Source organism: Mustela lutreola, chromosome 10 (genome assembly GCF_030435805.1).
Source record: "Mustela lutreola isolate mMusLut2 chromosome 10, mMusLut2.pri, whole genome shotgun sequence".
NCBI classification, from domain to species: domain Eukaryota; kingdom Metazoa; phylum Chordata; class Mammalia; order Carnivora; family Mustelidae; genus Mustela; species Mustela lutreola.
In genome coordinates this window covers 49,745,639-49,767,472 of record NC_081299.1, presented here as the reverse complement: position 1 = coordinate 49,767,472, position 21,834 = coordinate 49,745,639, and the positions used below count along the sequence as shown (strand labels likewise).

At 38.8% G+C, this 21,834-nt stretch overlaps 1 protein-coding gene across 7 annotated transcripts in view; it reads right to left on the bottom strand.

Moving 5' to 3' along the window:
- Positions 1 to 21,834, bottom strand: part of NFIA (nuclear factor I A) — a 566,515-nt gene that overhangs the window by 178,329 nt on the left and 366,352 nt on the right. For all 7 annotated transcript variants that reach the window (XM_059138245.1, XM_059138246.1, XM_059138244.1 and 4 more), the window contains exon 3: positions 145 to 210. In XM_059138245.1, coding sequence (XP_058994228.1) covers positions 145 to 210 — 66 coding nt within the window. The remainder of the gene's footprint in view (positions 1 to 144; positions 211 to 21,834) is intronic.

The following is a 21,834-nucleotide window of genomic DNA, read 5'->3' as shown; positions in this document are numbered from 1 at the left end:
GGATCCAGAGACCGCCCTGAGTCATCAAAGTTATTCCTAACTATGAGCTGCCCATAGCGCAGACCCCAAAATCCTTGTACTTGGTTGGCTCCTGGCTACCGCTGGACTCTGAAAGCAGCAGCTCGAGTCCCCAACTAAACTTACCATTTTCTGGCTGGTCCTTAATGTCAGCGTCACTTGGCTGGCTGGGACTTTCAGATTGACTTGAATCTGAAAAACATAAAAATACAGCCAAAAATTACAGGGTCTGTGAGGGAAAGTGGATCAGAGGTGCCAGACTTTCTCAAAAGGTTCAGCATGTAAACTAGGAATGAGAACGCTATGGGAATGACAAGATGAATGAGGGGGAAACAAGTGGGGAGGGGGAAAGAGAAGAAAGGGGGAGAAAAGCAGCGGCGGCAGCAGCCCTGTGTCTTTGGAGAGGAGGCTCCGTTCTGGGTACACCTCCATGGCGTCTGGCTTGCACCAGATCATAACTTGAAACACTTCAGAAACCATTCTCTTACAGAGAAACCATTTCCAAAACTGCTCTTCTTCATTATTTATACACTAGAGTCTGATAAAGACTTCATCCTTCATTACACACATCTGAAGCTTGATTCAGAACATAATAAAGTGTCAAAACATATTTTGAAGCTGGTATATAAAAGCAACCCAAACAACAGTAACAAGTTCTGTTGATATTTAGCTCTGTACTACAGCAACACACTAAGCAGACTAACGCCACGAAATACGAGAGTCCTAATACTCTATCACGTTCACTTGAAATCACAGGATCACTCAAAGGCATCTTTCCGAAAGAGACGTGTTGCCTCCACTTTACCAAGTATGATTTTCCTCTGGTGCTGATGCCTTTGGGAGCTCCTAAGAGGACTCGTTTGCAAAAACAGATTCTTGCACACCTTTGTTAAATTCCATTAATTTTTTACTTAAAAAAATATAAGCATTTCCAAACTTAAAAAAAAAAAAAAAAAAAAAAAAAAGCTAAATGGGACCATTTTTGGCAAAATAACATTTAATTTTAAAAATGAGATCAAATTAAGTGAGAGCAAAAGAATCTTACAGAATTAGAAGTAAACATACTTAGACATTTTTTGGAGGGAGGAGACAAAAATCGGACAAAATATTTCAAGGATAAATTTTTGGGCTGTGAAGCATATTCTGAGACTCTAAACGGTATAGAACGCTATCTAAACACAAACAGAATTTTTTTTTTTAAATAACCTCTATATCTGTGTAAAGTCTGGCTAGTAACTTTACCTTGGCTTCACAGGGTTAGAATTGGCTGTCTAAAACTTGACCACATTTCAGCAAGAAGTTCAGAGCAAGATCAAAAGGTCATGACACTTAACTGTGATTAAACTGAAAATATTACTTCTATTTCAACAGAGTTATAGCATTATTATTTTCTTTCTTGGAGATATTGCAAAAAGAAGTAGCACTCCTAGTAACCCTGGGTCGAGAAATGCTAATTTATTACTTTAGAAAGGCTCTCTGCTTTTAAGCAAATGAGGATTTTAATTATAGGGAAGTATTATAAGGAAAATGTCTATCTCTAAGTTTTCAGATGATCTTAACCTAGTGACTATAGCAAACATTCTACGCCGATCCCAAAGTGCAAATAACAAAAGATGTGAAAAGTGAATTTTTATTTAAGTCTGGCAAAAGCGATAGCTTTTATCGTTTTGTAACAATCACCATAGTGAAAACACAAACAAAAGCATGATAGCTCAAAAATAACTTAAAAGAAATCCTTCAGAATGATCCCTGAAATCAAATACGGAGCCAGCACTGAAAATTGGAAATGCAAATTCATATTGGTCCATATTTGAAATTTTAACTCCATAAATTAACATTACTTTTATAGCAAGCAATTAAAAAAATACGGCATGACTACCTTCTCTTTTTCTACAAGAAGATCCTCTAATTTTGCCTTTAAAAATTATAAATTAAATAGTCTGAGAAGCATTTCAATATGTTTTATAAGAACGGCCTACTTTTATTATTTTTGTCCTGGAAAATTTTAAACCATTGATATTTATAACTAAAATTTTTTAAATACTTAATTTTGTTTTAGGGGAAGTTAAAATTCTTTCTGATCACATCCCAAAAAGGATACATAAAATTCTGCCAAACAGAACATTTATGTTGCAGTAATACCAGCAAACCTAACTGGTGGAAATACGAGAGCTTAGCTGATGTTCTTCCTCTAGGTATAGTATCTTCAGGATTAATCACCTCATGAACAAACAGAAAAACATTTTTCATCTCAATTAATCTAAATATACAAAAACCATTGCGCTTCTGATATTTATCCACTAACAGTAAGGCAAGAAGGATAATGATATCAAAACAATGTTTTTAATAATGTAAAAGTGGACTTCTTCCTTCTCTTGACTTTTCTTTTACACTTGCTTCACCACCTTACCTTCATGGAAGCATGAACAGCAACAGAAGATAGCTGTAGGTGTGTCAAAGAAATTTTAAAATTCCAAGCCACAGAAAGAGAAACAAGTAAACAGTAAATGACTGAGAGGCAAGAAAAGACTCAGAGTTGGCGAGAAAGGGGCCACAGAGCTCTTCTGAAAGCTCAGATACTTCCAGCCAAATTGAAAACGAAATTTAATTTCTCCAGTTTTATTCAAAAGCTGGAGACACTGTTAACCACTGAGGACAGCATACTAAAACACACTATCCTGGTTAGGGGTAGGCAGAGCCAAAGACCTATAAGAAAATTTAAATGATCTAAAAATTTCCGTAGTTACTTTCAAACTTGGGCTGTTGAATGCCGTTTCGTTTTTGAACCAACAAGGAGCAGAACTACCCCATCCCAGGCCTATGTTCTCTGCTGAAGATTCATGGACACTTTCCCTGGCAATGCAAACGGTCACTCATGCTGTTAAGTATGGAGCCAACCAGATGACCAGAATTGCAAATTAATTTCTACCCATACATAATTGACGTAAGTGAATGATTGCTTTCTTAAGCATGTACATTGAAACACTATCATAAAGGTTACCAACTAATTTACTTTTCTCTTTGATACTTGGTATAGAAACCTAGGTTAACCTCATAGCTACTTTTTTTTTTTTTTTTAGATTTTATTTATTTATTTGACAGAGAGAGATCACAAGTAGGCAGAGAGGCAGGCAGAGCGAGAGGGGAGAAGCAGTCTCGCCGCTGAGCAGAGCCCGATGTGGGGCTCGATCCCAGGACCCTGGGACCATGACCCGAGCTGAAGGCAGAGGCTTTAATCCACTGAGCCACTCAGGCACCCCGCTTACTTTTTTTTTTTTTTTTTTTTGACAATTATCAAATGGTCAGTTGATTGTCACCACCTGCAAGAATTAGATGCAGACCCAACGGCATGGAATCAGATGCTGTATCTCATAGCTTCTATCTAATATCTGGCATGACTTCCTCTGGTTCCCTGGTTGAAAGCCAGAAGATCTGTATATTACAATGAAGAGAATATTATTTAAAATGTGTTTAAATGATGGAGTTGGAAATGCTATTGTGAGGAAGTACATTAGGGTCATCAATTTTTTTTCCCATCTAGGGACTTGCTTTTTGTTTAAGGAATCTCAGACTTCAATGTAACCTTGAAAAGCAATGTTTCTTTTGGCTTCTAAAAAATTTATGAGCAGAAATTTAAACCTAAAATAGACAGGGTTTGCATATAGGAGGCTGGGTTGAGACCTCTTAATTGAACTGGCAGCCATCTATCTATGCATTTTTATGGCGCCCACAGATATATTGCTGGAGTACTCAGACAAAGATATTTCACTATCAATACAATCACTGGGGGGGAAGGAATAAAATAAATCCTAATGCCTACATCTCAATCTCTGCTTCCATAAGCTTGTGCAATGCAGGAACAGAAGTCTTGTGCTAGATTCGCTACTTATGCACACATTCAGTTGCCCCAACCTCAGTTCTGCTCCCCCCCAAGCATGGACTTTCGGAGAACACTCCCTTTGGGAAGGGAAGAATGACAAAAACATGTCAACAGGGCAAATAGCAGGCAAAAAACACAGAGATCACCTTCACGAAGTTTATGTTCTTTAGATATGAAGCAAAGATGGAATGCTGCTAAATCTTCGTCGTGCTCAACTTTCTCCTCTCTGGTCCCTTCATTGTACATCCATCTCTTACGGTGTAATTTATACTGTTATACTAAGGGGATCTTAAATGATGTCCTATGAGAATCTGAATTCCATAAGAAAAGAGTTCCTTTCTCACTCTTTTCTTGTCCCCAGTACCTTCCAAGGGTGCCTGGCCTGGCCAAGGATTCACTAAGTGCTGAATTCAAGACATGAATTTTCAATACGAGTAACTTGTCGTTTCAGCTTTCTAACACTGGGCCACTGCCAGCGACTGGAAAACATACTAAAGTCATACCTAAAGGGGACTGAGACTCACAAACCGAGGAAGGAGGGCAAATAAAAGGCCTTTATTTCTGCTTGATGTTCCCCTTCGTGGGGCCTGGCAAGGCAGAGACAGGTTCGTCGGCTGGGAAATCTTGCTCCGTGGTTAGCAGTCGCAGACAACCACCTTCCATGACGCCCTGGCCAGCACACTCCACAAGAGGCTCCTTGGAGGAACAAGACCTGAGGACCGTGTCTGACCCAGAGGAGGCCCCCCAGAAATGTGTGCAGTCTTCAATGATGGATGGCGGAGGGCCTTTCCACACATTCAAAAAATACAAAGCTGAGAGAAATCTGCCATATTCTGACACCTGAGGAGTGCCTCAAAATCCCAACAGCTGCTGTGGTGAAAAACTGATAAAGGAAGAACAGACATGACGTGGTGAAGAACTCTTCTCACCCTGACACGAATCAGTGTAATTCCTATTTGATTATCATGATACCAACAAAAGTCTGTGGACCATAAAGGGACAAATTCTGGTTCCACCAGAAAAATAATTCCACCTAAGTTTCAACCTCCCTCCCTGCATTAGGATTTGGCTAAAAGTGAAGATTCAAAAGCCTCTGTTAAACTTCCATGTCCAGTTCTAAGTCTCCCCAATGGAAAGGGAGATAATGAAGAAGCCAAAGGCATCCAGGAACATATATGAGTTAGTCAGCTGAGAAAAAAAAAAGTGAAAATTCCACCAAAAAAGAGTTTCCAGTTGTTTGTGGTGTGAAAAGAAAAGGCAAAGACAGGAATGAATACTCTGGTGCAAATAAATGAAGAGTTAGGAGCACTTCTGGAAGAAAAGAAAATAAGGACTAGGGGTAATTATACTCTGAGTATAATAAACAGTCACACTCCACAATTGTAGCCCTTAAGGATACTCAAAATTCAGGTAAGTTTTGTTTCTCATGGTTCAGGAAGACAGAGTTCTTTGCAAAAGAGGCCAAAACACACCAAGATTCATTTTTTCAACATCCATGAAGTTATGGCGGAAAACCAGTTCTCCCTGTGATTGCTAGTATAAGGTTTAGAATTACTCTGCTGGGACCCTCCAGTATCACAACATGTTATGATAGTAAGGAAATCTGGAAGGGCAAACGGTTATGATAGTCACATTTGTTTATTAGTCATTAGAGCTTAGTTACAAAAGAAATATTCTAAAACTTTAAATGTTTAAGGCTATTTTTCCCCAGTATCACCATGACCTTAAAGACTGAGGTGTGAGGAAATTATCTGAAATACCTTTGCCTGAGAAGGCAGAATGTCAGTGTCTAGGTGCACAGATGTATACAGTTTATACCTTACATGTGAACACTGATGAATACAATACCATCAGCTAACCCTAACATTATCCATCATGGTCTGGTGAAGAGCAAACAGATTTATAATACCATCATTCAATCTGGGGCCACTAAATGTATTCAATTATTATTAGCTTTTCAGAGAATAGATAAAATCCTTTAAGCTCAGTGAATAACCAAACCAATATTTAATGTCAATTAATGTGCACAGTTGTGACCCACTTAATAAAAAATTAACCTACAATAACCTAATTTTTAACACAGATAAATCATGAGGTGACTCCCACCAACCAAGTTTTCTTAGCTTCCAAAATGGAAACACTCCACAGGTCTTTAAATGGAAGTCTTCTCTTGATTGGCTATAAAATATAAACTTTGATCTCCGTAACTTTCCCAGTAAACTAAAAGGGAGTGTTTGTATGGATAAGTGTGTGCTTGAGATAACCGCAGTCACGAAGTTCTTCACCAGAAGGAGATGGGGAGATGTAGCAGAGGAAAAGCCCTTGTTCCAAAAAAATGAGGCTAGCGTGCACATGTGGGTCTTCCTCCCCACTAATCCGGACTCGGACAGAGGAGGAAGGCTGTGTTCATGCAGCAGGGACTTGGAAGGACTCCACCAGACCACCCCGGGGGCTGCCAGCTGCTGGGGAGATCTACCTCTTAGCCATTCCCCTGGATAGTATTTTCAGGGCATACTTAAAACACTGTTACATAATCTAGGTTACTACCATTTTTTTTTTCTTGAAAAAAAATTTTTTTTTAAATGTCTTCCTGAAGAAGAATTTGTGAAATATTAAATTTGCAGGAATTAGAGTTTTTGGCATTAGTGCTGGTATTCAGAGCCCATCTGTTTAGTTGGGACTGTGTATGATGATGAGACCGTTTAGGTTGAAGAGTGAGTCAACTGTCTTATCACCTACTCATAAATGTGTTATTTTTCTGTGTGCACAAGGAGGTTGTGGAATGATATAGTCTTAACACATAGAGAAAAAAAAAATAAAATGGCGTAACTATTGTGTTATGACAGTGAGGGGGAATCATTTCTAAGCTTTAAAAATGACAAATTCAGTCACTCTGAAAGTAACCACGAAATGACTCAATCTTAAGCCTTCAATCTTTGAACGAGGCTGACTTCAAGTAATGATCAGGTTTTTTAGTGAAGTTCTACATGAAGTCAAGGGCAAGAAGGTGGAGAGTATAAAAGATCTGCAAGCACGATGCTAAATTTATAATTTCTTACATCTTCTTTGACAAGGGTCTGTGACTAAAATAAACTATAGTATTCAGGTAATCATTTTGAGTTTTGTTTTTCCCACAACAGGAAATATGATGGTAACCTGTTGATCAATTCAGAACTCCAAAGTTACTGAGTCAACCTGGTCACCTACCCACTCGTGTATAAACAAAGATGTGCTTTAGAAGTGATCACATCCCCCTTTTTAGTCACTTTTTTCACAAAAAAAATTTAATTAGAACAGTAAGTTGTTAGAGTTCTTAAACAGAAGTATACTTGACAATTACTCAAATAATCATCTACACAACTTAAAAAAAAATCATCTACACAACTTAAAATAGAAAACTTCTCTGTATACTTTCATGTTATAAAAACAAATGTGTCAATTGAAAATGATGCACAGTTGAGTTGTAGTCTATATGCATTATTTTCTTGTATCTGATTATCTATAAATTTATTATAATAACAAAGTGACCCCTGTTATAGGGGACATGTAAGCTCAGGATATACACTAAATATTAGCTTCTCTTGCATTCATATTTTACTACTGAAAGGAGTATGAAGTGACCCAAAAAAAAAAAAAAGGTGTTAAAAAATCTCAACTATGCAACTGCTCTGGAGCTCAGTTTCCTCATCTGTAAAATGGGGACAGTAATCATCATGTTACCTAACTTAACAGGACTGTTGTAGAGATCAACTAAAATAATACAAGAAAACCTGGTTTTAAAACTATAAGGCCCCCCCCCAAAGAAATGTACACTTACCACAGCAATATAAATCTTTTCATCCAAATGCAGTTTTTTGTTTCTTTTTAAAAACCAGACCCAACCCACATATGATGTGATTCTGGTATAAAACATTAGTATCATAGCCCTGATTTAAAAACGAACGTTCTTAATTCCCATATACTGGGCAAGAGATTATCTCTGATAATGGAAATGTAAATCTCAGCTTGCCGTTGTTTATTCCAGACAGACATTTGTGTGTTAAGTCTGTTTATCAGGCAACACTTTGTCTAAGCCAGGAAGTAGTCAGTCTTTGTAACAAGATGTATGCAAATGAATTTCCCATGAGTCTCTGCAGCAAATTGTAGCAGGGGAAAAAAAAAATTCCTTGTTACTTTACCAGCAAGAAGCTACCTCAAAAGTAGACTAGAGACAGAACTATGAGCTAGACTATGCTGATTAGTTTAAATGAGTCCTAAACATGTGCTCACAGTCTGTTGCTCTTTATTCTAAGCAGACTTGGTGCATTACATCTGTTTATCAGACAACACTCTGTCTGGGTATTCAGGCTTTGTAACCTGTGTGAAAATGAACGGTGACCATAATCCCATGAAATAACCTGTCTGAGGCAAAACTCCAAACCTCCTGTCGCTTTAAGAATCCCCACCAAGAGTTCCCGTGAAACCTTTGTAACTTTAGGGGGAAAAAAAAATTCATAGAGCTCTAACTTTTTGCCCACCTTCTCTCTTAAATAACTTTTCTACATTCATTGGTTCTCCTAAGGGCATGACAGACTCAAGGCAGAATGGTGAATTTTATCATTTTATCATGCAAATTGGACTGATAAATTTAAAAAACCTGCTAAATATGCCCTACCTAACCATCAAAAAACAGGTATTTTTTTTAAAGAAAATACTTTTCTATCATAATAAAAAAGTAGTCTTTAATCTTACTATTATTTATCCTTATCCTGGGATCTTTTTTTTTTTTTTTTTAATCCTACTATAACCAACTCTTCAAAAAAAATTCTGTACAGGAAGAATGCAACAGTGTATTTCTTTTCTTTCCATTTTTTCTTGTTGGTTTTCTACAGGGTTTGAAGAATCTTACCAGAGGAATCGAATTGGTTTAAGCTTGTCTTCCTAGACAAAATAAACACTTGAGGACTCTACTTGTTCGTATTCTCCTCAGTGGTGCTGTATGCATCAGCAGCTAAAAACAAAGAAACTTTTTAGCTGCTCAGACAAAATGCAGAAGCTTCCCAAACAAGGAGGCAAGGGAGGGGGGTCGGGCTGGAGAGGAGGGTGTGGGTGGAGAAGTATGCGGAAAGTCTGACAGTCCATTCAATATAGGGATGATGGCTATAACGCATCCAGGGTCCCCTTGCTAATTAAATATGCACTGGCACAGTTTTGATCGATGCAGGCCATGGATCAGGTGACACACCTGTAAAATCTTGAGTCCAGAGCTCCGAGGAAAAGGGAAAATACAGTCTTGTCTCCTTATCTTTGTTTTCAAAGGCTCTCAATTTCTGTGCTTAGATATCTAATTTAATTCTCTCACCCCTCAGCAAACTGGATTAGGGAAGTCAATACTGCCTTTGTGCATCGACAGGAAAACACAGCTTTCCTTTTATTCAATTTAGCTATGACCTTTAGACAAAGATAATGACAACTGTCTAAAAGTAAGGTTAAGGCCTCAAGAAGACCCCCGGAGCTCGGGCTCCCACGGAATTTGGGGTGTGCCGTGACTGCTTCCCACTTGAAGAGGCAAAAGGGAGGAAAAGGGACTCATAGGGGAGGCCGGGGACGAGACGCACGGAGGAAACACAAGTGGAGGAGATTCGAATCCACTGACTACACAACCGAACTCTCAAAACTCAAACAACGGGACCCGTGTCACATCCATAACCAGAAAACAATTCTGTGAAAGCACAGGAGTGAGAATGGCCTAGTAACAATTTGCCTAAGAAATGAGAAGGTTAAAGATTCTGTGGCTGGGTAAAGTAGGATATTGGGGGAGGGAGGTTGTTTGTTTGTTTCTTTTTGGTCTTTATCCTGAAGCATTTGAGAAAACAGGACCATCCGTCAGTGTATTATGAATTACACCCCTGGTGAGGACTAGAACTAGATATTTTGGACAAGTCTGGGTTTCTGCAGTGTTCATAGTGTTCACACCACTACTCCTAACCGAAGGGGAAAATGACAGCGGAACATTCTGCCGAAACAGTTAACTGCTTTCTTTTTAATTCCTTGACCTTGGGCCTACTCATTCCTTTCATGAAGTCACTGCATTCATTAATGTGCCTACTGTGTGCCTCTGGCACTGTGTACCTAGAAACACAAAAGTTTAAAAGGTAAGGTCTCTGTTCTCAGGGAGCTCTCCATCTATGAGGCTAATAAGAACATGATCAAGATTCTGGGGCATCTCCTCTTGATTGAGTCCTATCTCCTGGTAAAATCAAAGTACAGCAGCGCATTATTGTACACACACACCTAATTGCTTTTACTCTCTGTTAGCAGGAATCAGTGCCACTAAATGTAGCCTCCTAACAAAATTTACAGGAGCTGGGATGCTAACTGCTGGCGGTAATGGCGGGGAGCCGCTTTTCTAGGGAGCTATAGGAGGCTGAGACAGAGTCCTTTTAAGAGAAATGGGGCACTGTTATTATACAACTGGCATTGTTGGGCATGGGGGAAAACTACCAAAATAGCTTTTTGGAATCAGATTTTCCCCACAGAAACAATTTCACATATAGTGCCGAACGGTATTGCTGGTCAGGCCTGGTGTCCTCCCGGTGAACAGAAAGGACAGTTCTAACAGAAGCAGCTGAGGTACAAGCCAAGGAGGCAAAGGTATTATTAGCAAGCCTGGGTCTGTGGCCTCACTTGGCCACTGGGCAAGGCCCGTTGCTTCTTCTCATCTTCTAAACGCCTGAGTTTCAAGATTATGAGGACTGAGTGGCGTGATTTTAAATGCCTTGTAAATTATAAGAGCAATAATTCTCTAACAGCCCACTGCACAGAAGCAGGTTTTCGGAAGTATATAAACTGGGGAAAGAATTGCACTGACTACCTCCTTTTATTTCCTGCCTCATTATTTTTATTGCCAGATAGCACAGTCTCTGGAACATATAGGTACTAATAGATGTTTGTTGAAATGGAATGGAAATCAAAAAGTGAAAAAATACCTCTCTTAGGGTCATGAAATACAACAGGGCCCACCTTGGGAAAGGCTAACAGATATTTTGGGTGGATTCTCTGGCTTTGGGGACACTGGAAGACAGGATAGTGGTCTACTCCACATGGTAAGGGAAGACCCTACAGAGGTCAGAAGGCCTGTTTTTCTGGACCAGAATGAGGGGCATTTTAGGTAGCTTGTAAAGATTCTTCGTAGCCCTAGAAGTCTAATTTGAAATAGATTATGGGCAATTCAGTGGTTGGTCTTTTGGCTGCATTCAAGCCCAGGACCCTATCCCATCCAAAGGGACTGGTTGATATTTTATTTACTGCCAATTATAAGTGCAATTAGTAAAACATGAGTGCAATAATCATTATAAGTCAAAGACTGTCTCTTCTTTACTTTATAAATGACCGCAAATAGCCCACTAAGAGTCACAAATGTTTCTCTTTGGTGACTTGGCCAACCCTGACCACTGAAGGCTACAAGCAATGCTTTCTCTTTAGACCTTGATCCACATGTATTCTTAAAGAATTTAGTCTAGGTCCAAAGTCCTAGGATTTAAAACAATACTTGTTAAAAAATATTTCAGATATACTTCATATATATATATATATGCATACACACACATATATATTATAGATACATGATAGCTATATAATATATATTTTATATATATAGGATTTATATATACATATATAGAGTCTTTTTTTAAAAAAAAGCTTCCACCCTTACATTTAAAAAAGATTCTATTTATTTATTTGAGAGAGGAGAGAGGAGAGAAAGAAAGCACAAGCACATGAGCCAGGGTGAGGGGCAGAGGGAGAGCCAGAAGTAGGCTCTCTGAGGGACAGGGGACTCCAACCCAGGATCCTCAGATCTGACCTCAGTTGAAGGCAGATACTTAACTGACTGAGCCACCTAGGTGCCCTTTATAATCCTTACACACTGACAATAACTCTTCCGTAATAACTTGGTTTTGAACCTATAACAAACATGCATGAATATGGGAAGTTACCATTGCCCAACCGAAAAATGATTCTCAGACTTCCCAAGGGATCATCACAAAGCTCAAGTGATATCTGATTCTCTACCAGTTCACCCAAGCCTTTTGCAAGTAAAAATAATCATGTATGTTTTGCTTCTATGTCTTTATGATAGATAAAATGATTTAAATGTACTGAATCATTTCACTTTCAGGAGTTTTCCATTTGGATCCTATCATGGCTTTCTCCTTGACATATGCAGTGCTAAGTTATTTAAAATTAATTGCAGTACAATATTTTAAAATTTCTTCACATGGTGCTAATCTCAAGTGCTTTGGATGTTTGAACCACACTTGGAAGCCATCAGGTTCTGTGTATCTCTCATGGAGCAGTTGAACATGCTAAAAAGATTAGTCAGTGAACTTTAATCTATAACCAAAACTATACTGAATTATAAAATTTCAAAAATGTGTGAGTTGATACAAATGAGAAAACTCCAAACATTCTACATAACAAGAAAAAAAACAAACCTAGATAATTAAAATGCATGAATTGACTCATATTGCTTTGAAAACCAGAAAAGCTTTCAGAAATCTACCTGAGTGTGGGGTCCTGCTACTTGAACACAATTAGGGACAAGCTGGGCCCACGTATTCATTTAAAATTCATTTGTCTGCATTTTGGTTTTCATTTTAGGACATAGTCTACATTCTTTTCTGTGGTGACACTGGTGTAGGGGATACGTATTTCCCATTTTAGGAAATACTTAAATACTTAGTATGGACAGATAATTTGCTTAGTAATGATCCTACAATTCAACTGTCTTCCATACAAAGCCTAGTGATAGTTTGGGTCCGAGTAGCCAAACGAATTCTCTCCAGGATGTGTTTTTATTTGCTTATTTATTTTTAAAGATTTTAGTTATTCATTTGAGATAGGCTAGCGAGCAGGGGCCAGGGGTTGGGGGGGCAGACAGAAAGAGACAGAGCAGCAGACTCCCGCCTGAGCTCAGAGCCCCACGAAGATGACAACATGAGGCTCGATCCCAGGTCCCTGGGATCACAAACTGAGCCAAAGGCAAATGCTTAACTGACTGGGCCACACTGGTGTCTCCAGGATGTGCTTTTAAAATAAGAGTTTCTTGTCACGTGGATTTATTTTGATTTAAAAAATCATGTGTTCTGAGAAGTCTAATATAAAGTGCTATTTCAACAGCTACTCCTCGTCAAAAATTCTCTGATCCTTTTTAAGGCTTCTTTATAAAAACAAAAAACAAAAAACAAAAAACATTGGTACTCTATGCAATGACTCGTAATTAGTCATTCTTAGGAAGAAGAAGCTTGCTTATTTCAGTCCATCAAACTTTTACTGATCACCTACTGTGTGCAAAAGCACTGTGCGTTTTTTATTCAGTCCCAAGGTAACTCACAATGTTGACTAAGAATTCCACTCATTTAGAAAAGTATACATTGCTTGTTTTTTAAAAGTAGCTACTTTCCCCATCTCCGCGGGTGGTAGTAACACAGAGTTAGAACCCCTTCCAAAGTTTATCAGGGGAGGATGGGAGGAGATGAATGTTTCTATTAATAAGAAAGGGTTTATCTGTTTGTTTTCTAGTCAACAAAAATGACAAATCCTTGGGATGCATGATTTTTCCAATTTTTTGTTCATGGTGGAAAGCCTATAGGGAGGTGCAGGGACCAGTGAACACAACAAAAAACAGCAGTTCTCCCTGCCAGTCATGCCCCCACTTTCACACATCCTCATCTCTCCTCCCTACCTCGGCGGGGTTCACGGGGCACCATTTCAACCCCTGCAGCATTCCCACAGCCAAGGCCCTAACCATGGTTCTCAGTGACTTCAATATCGCCGCCATTTTTCAGATGTACAATCTTATAAAAAGCAAAGAATAAATAGTGGCTAGACCATTTTTGGTTGGAACCTATGACTATCCTTTCCAAACTCTGTCCTGTTGTATTTTTGGGTTACCAAAATAGAAAACACAATGAGTGGGGAAAACAAAGAAAAAGAAGAAACAATAGAGGGAAAAAAGAAAGAAAGATTTAAAAAAAGCAGTAACAAAAGTGATATCATTTGAACTGGGGTCAGAAATAGCAGTTCTGGGGCGCCTGGGTGGCTCAGAGGGTTAAGCCTCTGCCTTCGGCTCAGGTCATGATCTCAGGGTCCTGGGATTGAGTCCCACATTGGGCTCTCTGCTCAGCGGGGAGCCTGCTTCCTCCTCTCTCTCTCTCTGCCTGCCTCTCTACCTGCTTGTGATCTCTGTCAAATAAATAAATAAAATCTTAAAAAAAAAAAAAAAGAAAAAAAAAAAAGAAAGAAATAGCAGTTCTTCCAGTGGGATAGGAAATTTTAGTTGGAACAGACAGAGGGAAAGTTACAAGTCAAAATCAGTTTATTTAGCGGTGAAAGGTAAAATAAGTCCCCGCAGAGCATCTCTGAATTGTCAGGTTAGTCCTGGGGAATGGATGGAACAGTCTCGGCATCCCCTTAAACATAGGGATGATGTTTTTCTTTCTTTTCCTTGGATGCTGGCTATCATCTCCACAAACAGCACATCATTTCGTAAGACTTTTCCATTTAGTAACTTGGGGACAATTCTTTCTTGTTAACATCTCACCCAAATGATTTCAACAATATCACTGGGTTGGTTTCCATTTTCCACTTTTATTTTCTACTTTAACAACTAACCTAATGATGTAATGATTTCCTTTTCCCCTCTAAATGGAAATCCTGTAGAAAGGGAAAAAATGTTTGGAGTCTTAGTCAACAAAGCTGTGAGTCTTTACCATACAAAACTGCTTCATGTCTACCCCCCCGCTGCAGCTGCGTATTCTCCCAACTGGCCTGAAAAAATCAGAGAGCATTTTGTTTTAATACCTGCTATTGTGGTATTGTACGGACATGCCTTGACTTCACAGGGGAAGACTTTACACAAACATATTTGGAAAGAATTGCATTTGAAAAACAGGCCAAAAGAAAATTCTACATTAATGGAGAGTAACATCGCACCAGTAGTAGATAGGGAAATGAATTATTCAAAACGATACAAACACTGATGTCATAATGAATAGAGGCAGGCTCTCAGGAACCTTCCCGAGAAAAGCTGGTATTTACACAGTAATTGGAAGCAAAACACAACAAAATAAAAAAGATTTCCACATAAAGAAAATCTTATACATTGCTTTTCATAACCCCATCAAAACTCATTCTGTGGCACTCTCCAGGTGCACACTCTTGATTTCCAGGAGGGGAGAGAGTACAGAACAACAAGACGCCTGCAGAAGAAATTCATACAGAACATCCAACGTTACTCAACATTTTCAAGTAACCATGATATGTCACACAAGCCACATGATGCAAGTACGTTTAAATATAAGTTTCTATATCTGTGGAAAAATAAAAAAGATCAGAAGTCTGAATCTGGAAAAAGCAAAATCTCTTGCAGGTTTAGAAAGCATATACAAAACCTGGCAAAGGAAAACACTGTTCACTGCCACCATCTGCTTTCTGGCACACTGAGGAAACTTTTACTAACAGCAACATTTTCTTACATTAGAAAATCCACTAATTAGTTTTGTTGTAATAAGAGAAATAACCTTTGCATGGAAGGCAGATCACCAGCCTGGTGGGTTTTTTTTTTCCCTTTTTTTTTTTGTCATTGGCTGCCCCTTCCAGTACAGCCTGGCCTATAACATTTCCACGTGCTGCTCACCTCTGAGTTCTCCTCTACTGGAGTACTTTATTAGTCCCTGTTTGGCCTAAAGAAAGTATTCACAAATGAGAGATCAAAAGTGAGAGCAACAGAGGGGAAAAGCTTTCAGGTATTTGACTTAATATTAAAAAAATAATAAAAAAAAATAAAAGAACACCAAGTTCAAGATCAGGAAATCTGGGATGCAGAATCAATTGTGAAAAGCTTGGTCAACCCAAATCCCACTGACCTTATCTTTAAGGCTATTAAAGACAAGGAGACCTAGTTTTTCCCTAAAATTTCTTAATTCTTTAAGTCTACATCATGTTTTCCTCAGAACTGGGTGTTCCCAGAAACTACTGATTGCAGAAGAATAGATAGGGCTTCAGATGTCACTGATAAGTCTGATCTAATTTATGAAATGTCATCCACGGGATTAAAATACTACCAAGGCAGCAACCAACAAAATGAAAGATCAACTAAAATTCCTCAATGATACAGTCTAAGCATTCTGTCAGCTTATGATTCCATGAATAAAACCAAGTATGTATTGAGCACTTGCTGTGTGCTAAACACTCTTGGGAACCCTGACGACAGAAGAGTGAGTAGAAGGCTCACAAAGGCCTGTGCACCTCATCTCCGCGTTACGCCAACCCTACAATCTACAAAGTTAGGAACATGCATCCGCTGCAGAATTCAACAGCAAATCACCATGCCGCTCAAAACTGGACAGCACCAGTGCAGAAAGAAACATGGCCCCTGGGGCGCACAACACTGAAAAACCTTTTAAAAAGTTTCTTGAGAAAATAAAATAAATGGGCACAAATCTTTGCTGAAAAATCATATGGGAAAATAGGCTGCATGCCTTTAGAATGAGGAAAAGCAAAGCAGAACACTGGGGCGATGACCATGAAAGTGTAGACACGGCCTTTCCTGTGAAAGATGTCTCTGGCTTAAATTGTTCAAACTGGACCTCCGCCCTGATGGAACAATTCAATTTTTTAAAAGATTTTATTTGTTTATTTATTGATCTATTTATTTATTTGGAGAGCATAAGTGGGGGGAGGGGCAGAGAGAGAGAGAGAGGGAGAGAGAACCTCAAACAGACTCCTTACGAAGTGAGAGGAGCCTGGTGCGGGGCTCCATCCCATCACCCCTGAGATCACAACCTGAGCAGAAATGAAGAGTCTCCCTCACTTATCAGTCTGAGCCACCTAGGCGCCCCACACTCCTCCCATTTTTTATACAATTTTTTCAGTAGGCTCCATTTTATCTAAATTTAAAACCAAAACTGCAACACCAGATGATCTATTGCAAACTCGAAAGTTCTTCTGCCTCAGGAACGAGTGACAGCCTTGCAAAGTTTAATGAGCCCACCCATATCGCACAAACAAGCCCATACTGCTATTTTCAACTGTATGGCCACAACACGTTGATAACTAGGACAATGTCCATCGGGTTCATTAAACTTCAGTTGCCATTAAAATACATTAATTAAAACTGTAGCACTTAACCCAAGGCCTTCTATCAAATCTTTGAAAAGATTTCAGTCAGTTTGTATCGTTCTGACTTTGTTTTTACCCTGTTTTGGCCAACACCCTACTTAGGCACAGAAAGCAGCCACATTCTTTCCCGAGCCCTGTTAGTCACATTTGTACAGTGCAGATCCCTGTCCTGAATTTAGAAGGTAATTCAGTACAGAAGAGGATGAAGACGGAATCCTCTCCCTTCCTCTTGGCAGAACTAATCACTCCCTTCCTCTGGCTCCCTACAGCCTGGTTACTAAGAACAGGGCTCAGCTCCTATTTCATTTCTCTGTGCGTATAATCCCCCATCTGCCTTCCCAACAAGCTGTAAACCCTTGAGGGCACAAGGCTGCTACTTGCCTAAAGAAAGTGTGTACATAGTAAATGCTCAGTAAGTGACCTTGAACAGAGGAATAAAGGGGAGGGGCCAGACTAGGTAAGACTTTTAAGCAAGGACTATCCCAGAGATGGCTTATAGACCTTTCTATAGCAGAAACAAAATCCAGTTAGAAAACATACTAGGTTGTTGTTGCTTTTTTTTTTTTTTTTTTTTTCAATTAAGGCTATAATTCATGGAACGGTTACATATGAGATAGCAACTTCCCCATCTCTACCAGCAATGGCCAAATGTCTCCCCTCGTGCTCACAATAATCCTATCAATGCAATATTTGAAACACAAACCAACAAAAATAGGACTCTAAAAGGGAAGTAGATTACTCAAATCATGAGACACTTCTGACAATTCTTTGCAAATATTTTGGGACCAGCCTTTAAAAACATTTCCTGTTATCTGTAGTAGAAGGAATAAAGTTAAGTTTAAAATGTTATTTAATGTAAATACTTTAAGATCAATCCTATAGAAAATTTCTGTAGTATACAATGATGGGCTTCTGCATTTCTGGTTTCATAATTACTGATGACTCTTTGATAAATACTGAAGGCAGTAACACTTTACTAAGTATATGAAGGAGTAACATAGCTATGTTTGGACTGGTGTATTAGTAAAGCTGCTGTCAATGAAAATAGCAACAGCATCAAAAGGACATCTTAGGTTACATTTAGATCATTAAAAATAAGATATGAGAAATTCCTTTTTAGTTTTCATTGTAGTATGCATTTTAGGAGATGGATATCGAAACCATGTTGAACAAGTTGTGAGACAAGAGACCAATTCCAGTGTGTAGCCTGTTTGCCGTGCCCTATTTCCACTCAACAGAACAGCTTTTACCTTTGACTTGATGTAGACAGAATCTCAGATACTCTTAAAAGTCTTCTTTTTTTTTTTTTTTCCCAAAAACCTGGCCTGAGGTTGAGAATGCTATATCTAAAATCAGCCAAAAGTTGTGAAAACGGCCTATTATATACACACACACGTGTGTGTATGTGTTGAGCTTTTATTAGGTGCTATATACTACCAGACTATATTTAGAATATCCATGAAGTGATGTGATTTTGTACACATGATCAAACAATATATTGCATACTTTCAAGGGAGGTAAGGGCATATAATGAAGGATGCTGAACTGAGAATTAAGATTAAGTACTTAAATAATACAATGAGAGGGAAAGAAAGCTTCACATAAGAGGCTAAGCAAAAAATGGAAAATTCATGACCTGGGACAATTATCTGCATGCTTATATTGCTACAGAAATTGATGATTAGCTAGATAACCTTAGGCAGCACAGACAGACCAATTTCTGTCACATCCCTCTGACCTGTTCTTCTCTTATCTCTCTGGGTAACTGAGGTAAAATTCTGCTAAGGATAAAATTCTGCTAAGGTTTCCCTCTGGCTGAATAAAGGAATGACCTTGAAAAATATAAAGAAAATAATTATTTTGCAATTTGCCAAAAAGGGGTGGACAGTAAGCAACAACTGGTAGGCCCTTAATAACAATACTTGAATACTGCACTGAAGTTGGACAGTTTTCACTTATTTACCACATTTATAAAAATGGTACATCCTTTTCTCTCAAGCCTTGCAATTCCCTTCCCAGGCTAGCATGAGCATACGCATGCACTCACACACAAGCATGTAAATGGTGACTATTCCTCTTCTTGACCAAATAAATAAATAAATAAATAAAGCACACAGAAACCAGAGTCTGTGTTCAGAGAATTCTTATTTTCTGCTTTAAATTTAACAACACTTAGGGAGTAAAAGGTATGGTAGATAGATACATAGGGCTAGAAATACTTGCTGTGGGCTTAAATTCTGGTCTTCTTAAAGGCAGACTAGCAGAAACCACATCAAATTCATGTGGGGAACTTGAGTCTCAAATTCAAAATCAACTACCAAAGGATCTGCATTACCACAGTTCAGCGGCAGAGTCCCATAGTTTCCACTTCTGTGATGGTAAGAAGCCTATGATCCCATGTGAGGTGCCAAGAAAAAAAGATCCCCCTTTTCTCTTCATTCCAGCTACTTCCAGTCAGGTTCCAAGGTGACTAAAGACCAAAACCTTCCACCAAAACGAAAACCTTAAGGAAGGATCTGTACTCACTGAGGGATACAACAAAGAGCTAGTCTGAAAAGGTTCTGGGCCCCTACAGTAACATACCTTTAATAGGACCACATTTCAGATGGTTTACCCAGCACAGTAAGACTTGAAATACATATGGCATGTCTCCTTGTTTAAATTTGGATTTCTATCCCATTCTAGAAGGTGAGGAGAATGTATTCCATAATGTGAAAGTAAAGAAAATCATATGATAGCTGTACTTGATAATTTTTCATGGTTTGATACCAAAAGAATCACTGCCTGTGGAAGATGAGACACTTTTTAAATGCTAGAACACTGAGCCTTCCTTTCATACAATTCAAAGCAAGGGGCATATTGCTGACACAGCAACACTGTGGTCTCAGAGAGACTGTGGGAAATGTCAAATTTATGGTCCTGGGGGTGATTGGTGGATGGTTTTGTGGTGTGTATGGTGTTTTGTTTTGTTTTGTGTGTGCTTTTTCTTTTCTCTTTTGAGCCTCTGACAGAAACAGAGCTCTACAAACTTTCTGGCGACCTCCCAGGAAAACAGAAGGAAGCTCTATCCTGTACTTCCCCTGGGATCTAATGAAATATACAGCCTCTGGGCTTCTTTCAATTTGGACTTTCAGATTGCTAAGCCAGTGAAAAGGGGATCCTAGCTGTCACCAACGTCACATGCCCGGGGTCACCTGCTGCTCGGGAGTTCTCATGCCAGTTGTTGACATAATAAGCACCCCTTACACTTTAATTACAATTCACAGTGTGCAAACTATGCAATCTGCTTTAAGGCAGACTGTCTTTGAAATCAACACTAAAATTCTATTACTAATATGGCAATGAAATGTAGCAGGGGAAGGGTGTGTCCAGATGACTAACTCTATGCAGATATGTGCCATTTGAAGAAGATACCGGCAATGTTTACCAAAAAGACAAAATGGTGCTGCTGTTCTTAATCCTGGAAGATGGGGCTTTACCCTAACTCTGCTCTGAGATTTCCTAGGCACGAACCACAAAAATGCAATGCAATACGCTTCATATGTAGCATTCTGACATTTGTATAGCTAGTGTGTGGGGGCTTAGCTATTCCATGTGATCTTTTTTTTTAAGATTTTATTTTAAGATTTTATTTATTTATATGAGAGTGTATAAGTGCATAAACACGGGAGGGACAGAGGGAAAGAGAGAAAGCAGACTCTCCACTGAGTGCTGGCCCAAATGATGAAGGGGACGATCCCACGATCCTGGGACCATGATCTGAGCCGAAGGCAGACGCTTAACCAACTGAACCACCCAGGAGCCCCTGTTCTATGTAATATCTTGCCTGTCCAACAGAACCGACCAATTGTTAAAGAACAAGGGATTTCTACTATCCCCCTCTCTTCCCCTCAAACCTAGAGACGTTAAACAAATGCTCTCGGAGTTGTGTGGATGCTCTATCATTTACTAGATCCTTGTATTTTGTTAACTACAGACCCGTGTAAGCTATAGTCTTGCAATCAAAACATGAAAGGTTATTTTAAAACAGAGCCTGTTTGAAATAATATGACAATGCAGGGAGCTGTTTAAAAAGTGCTAGCACATAATTATAGTCTACTGTTTTCTCCAAAAACAACAGTGGAAATTAGTTACAATTATATTACAGAAAACTACTATAAACATAGGTGGGCTGGCCTTTGAATGAACTGTCCCAACCCTCTGGGAATTACAATCTCACTTGCAGTGCCACAAATGATGTAAAAAGAAGGACATGGAATAAACTCATGCAAAGTACATTGATTATGCAATCTGACTCAAACATCTTAGCTGAGCCTCAGGTATGCCCCATTGTAAAACACCAGCAGCTTCAGCAACAGCAAGAATAGAATAAAATAGAACAAACAAAATAGAAACCCAAATTTACAGAAATAGTAAATGAATTTTTTTAAAAAAATGCCTATACTTATTTTAGGGAAGGATTATATTTGAATTACAAATGCCATCAAGAAAATGTCAAATTAGCCAATAACTATTCATTGATTGTGTGTGTGTGTGTGTGTGTGTGTGTGGCAATGGTAGCTACCAGGACAAAAATCAACAGCAGCAACAATAAAAGACAAAGAGTTTATCCCATTTAGACGTGGTTAGTCTAATACAGGAAACAGATACATCTTCTGCTGTCCTTTCAAAACTACTAGTTTCTTTGAGAAAGCTTTCAGTCATTCGGCTATTGAATTTTTTCTTCATAAGGCAATTTTGTCTTCTTCCCTATTGGAACACTTTAGTCAACTGGC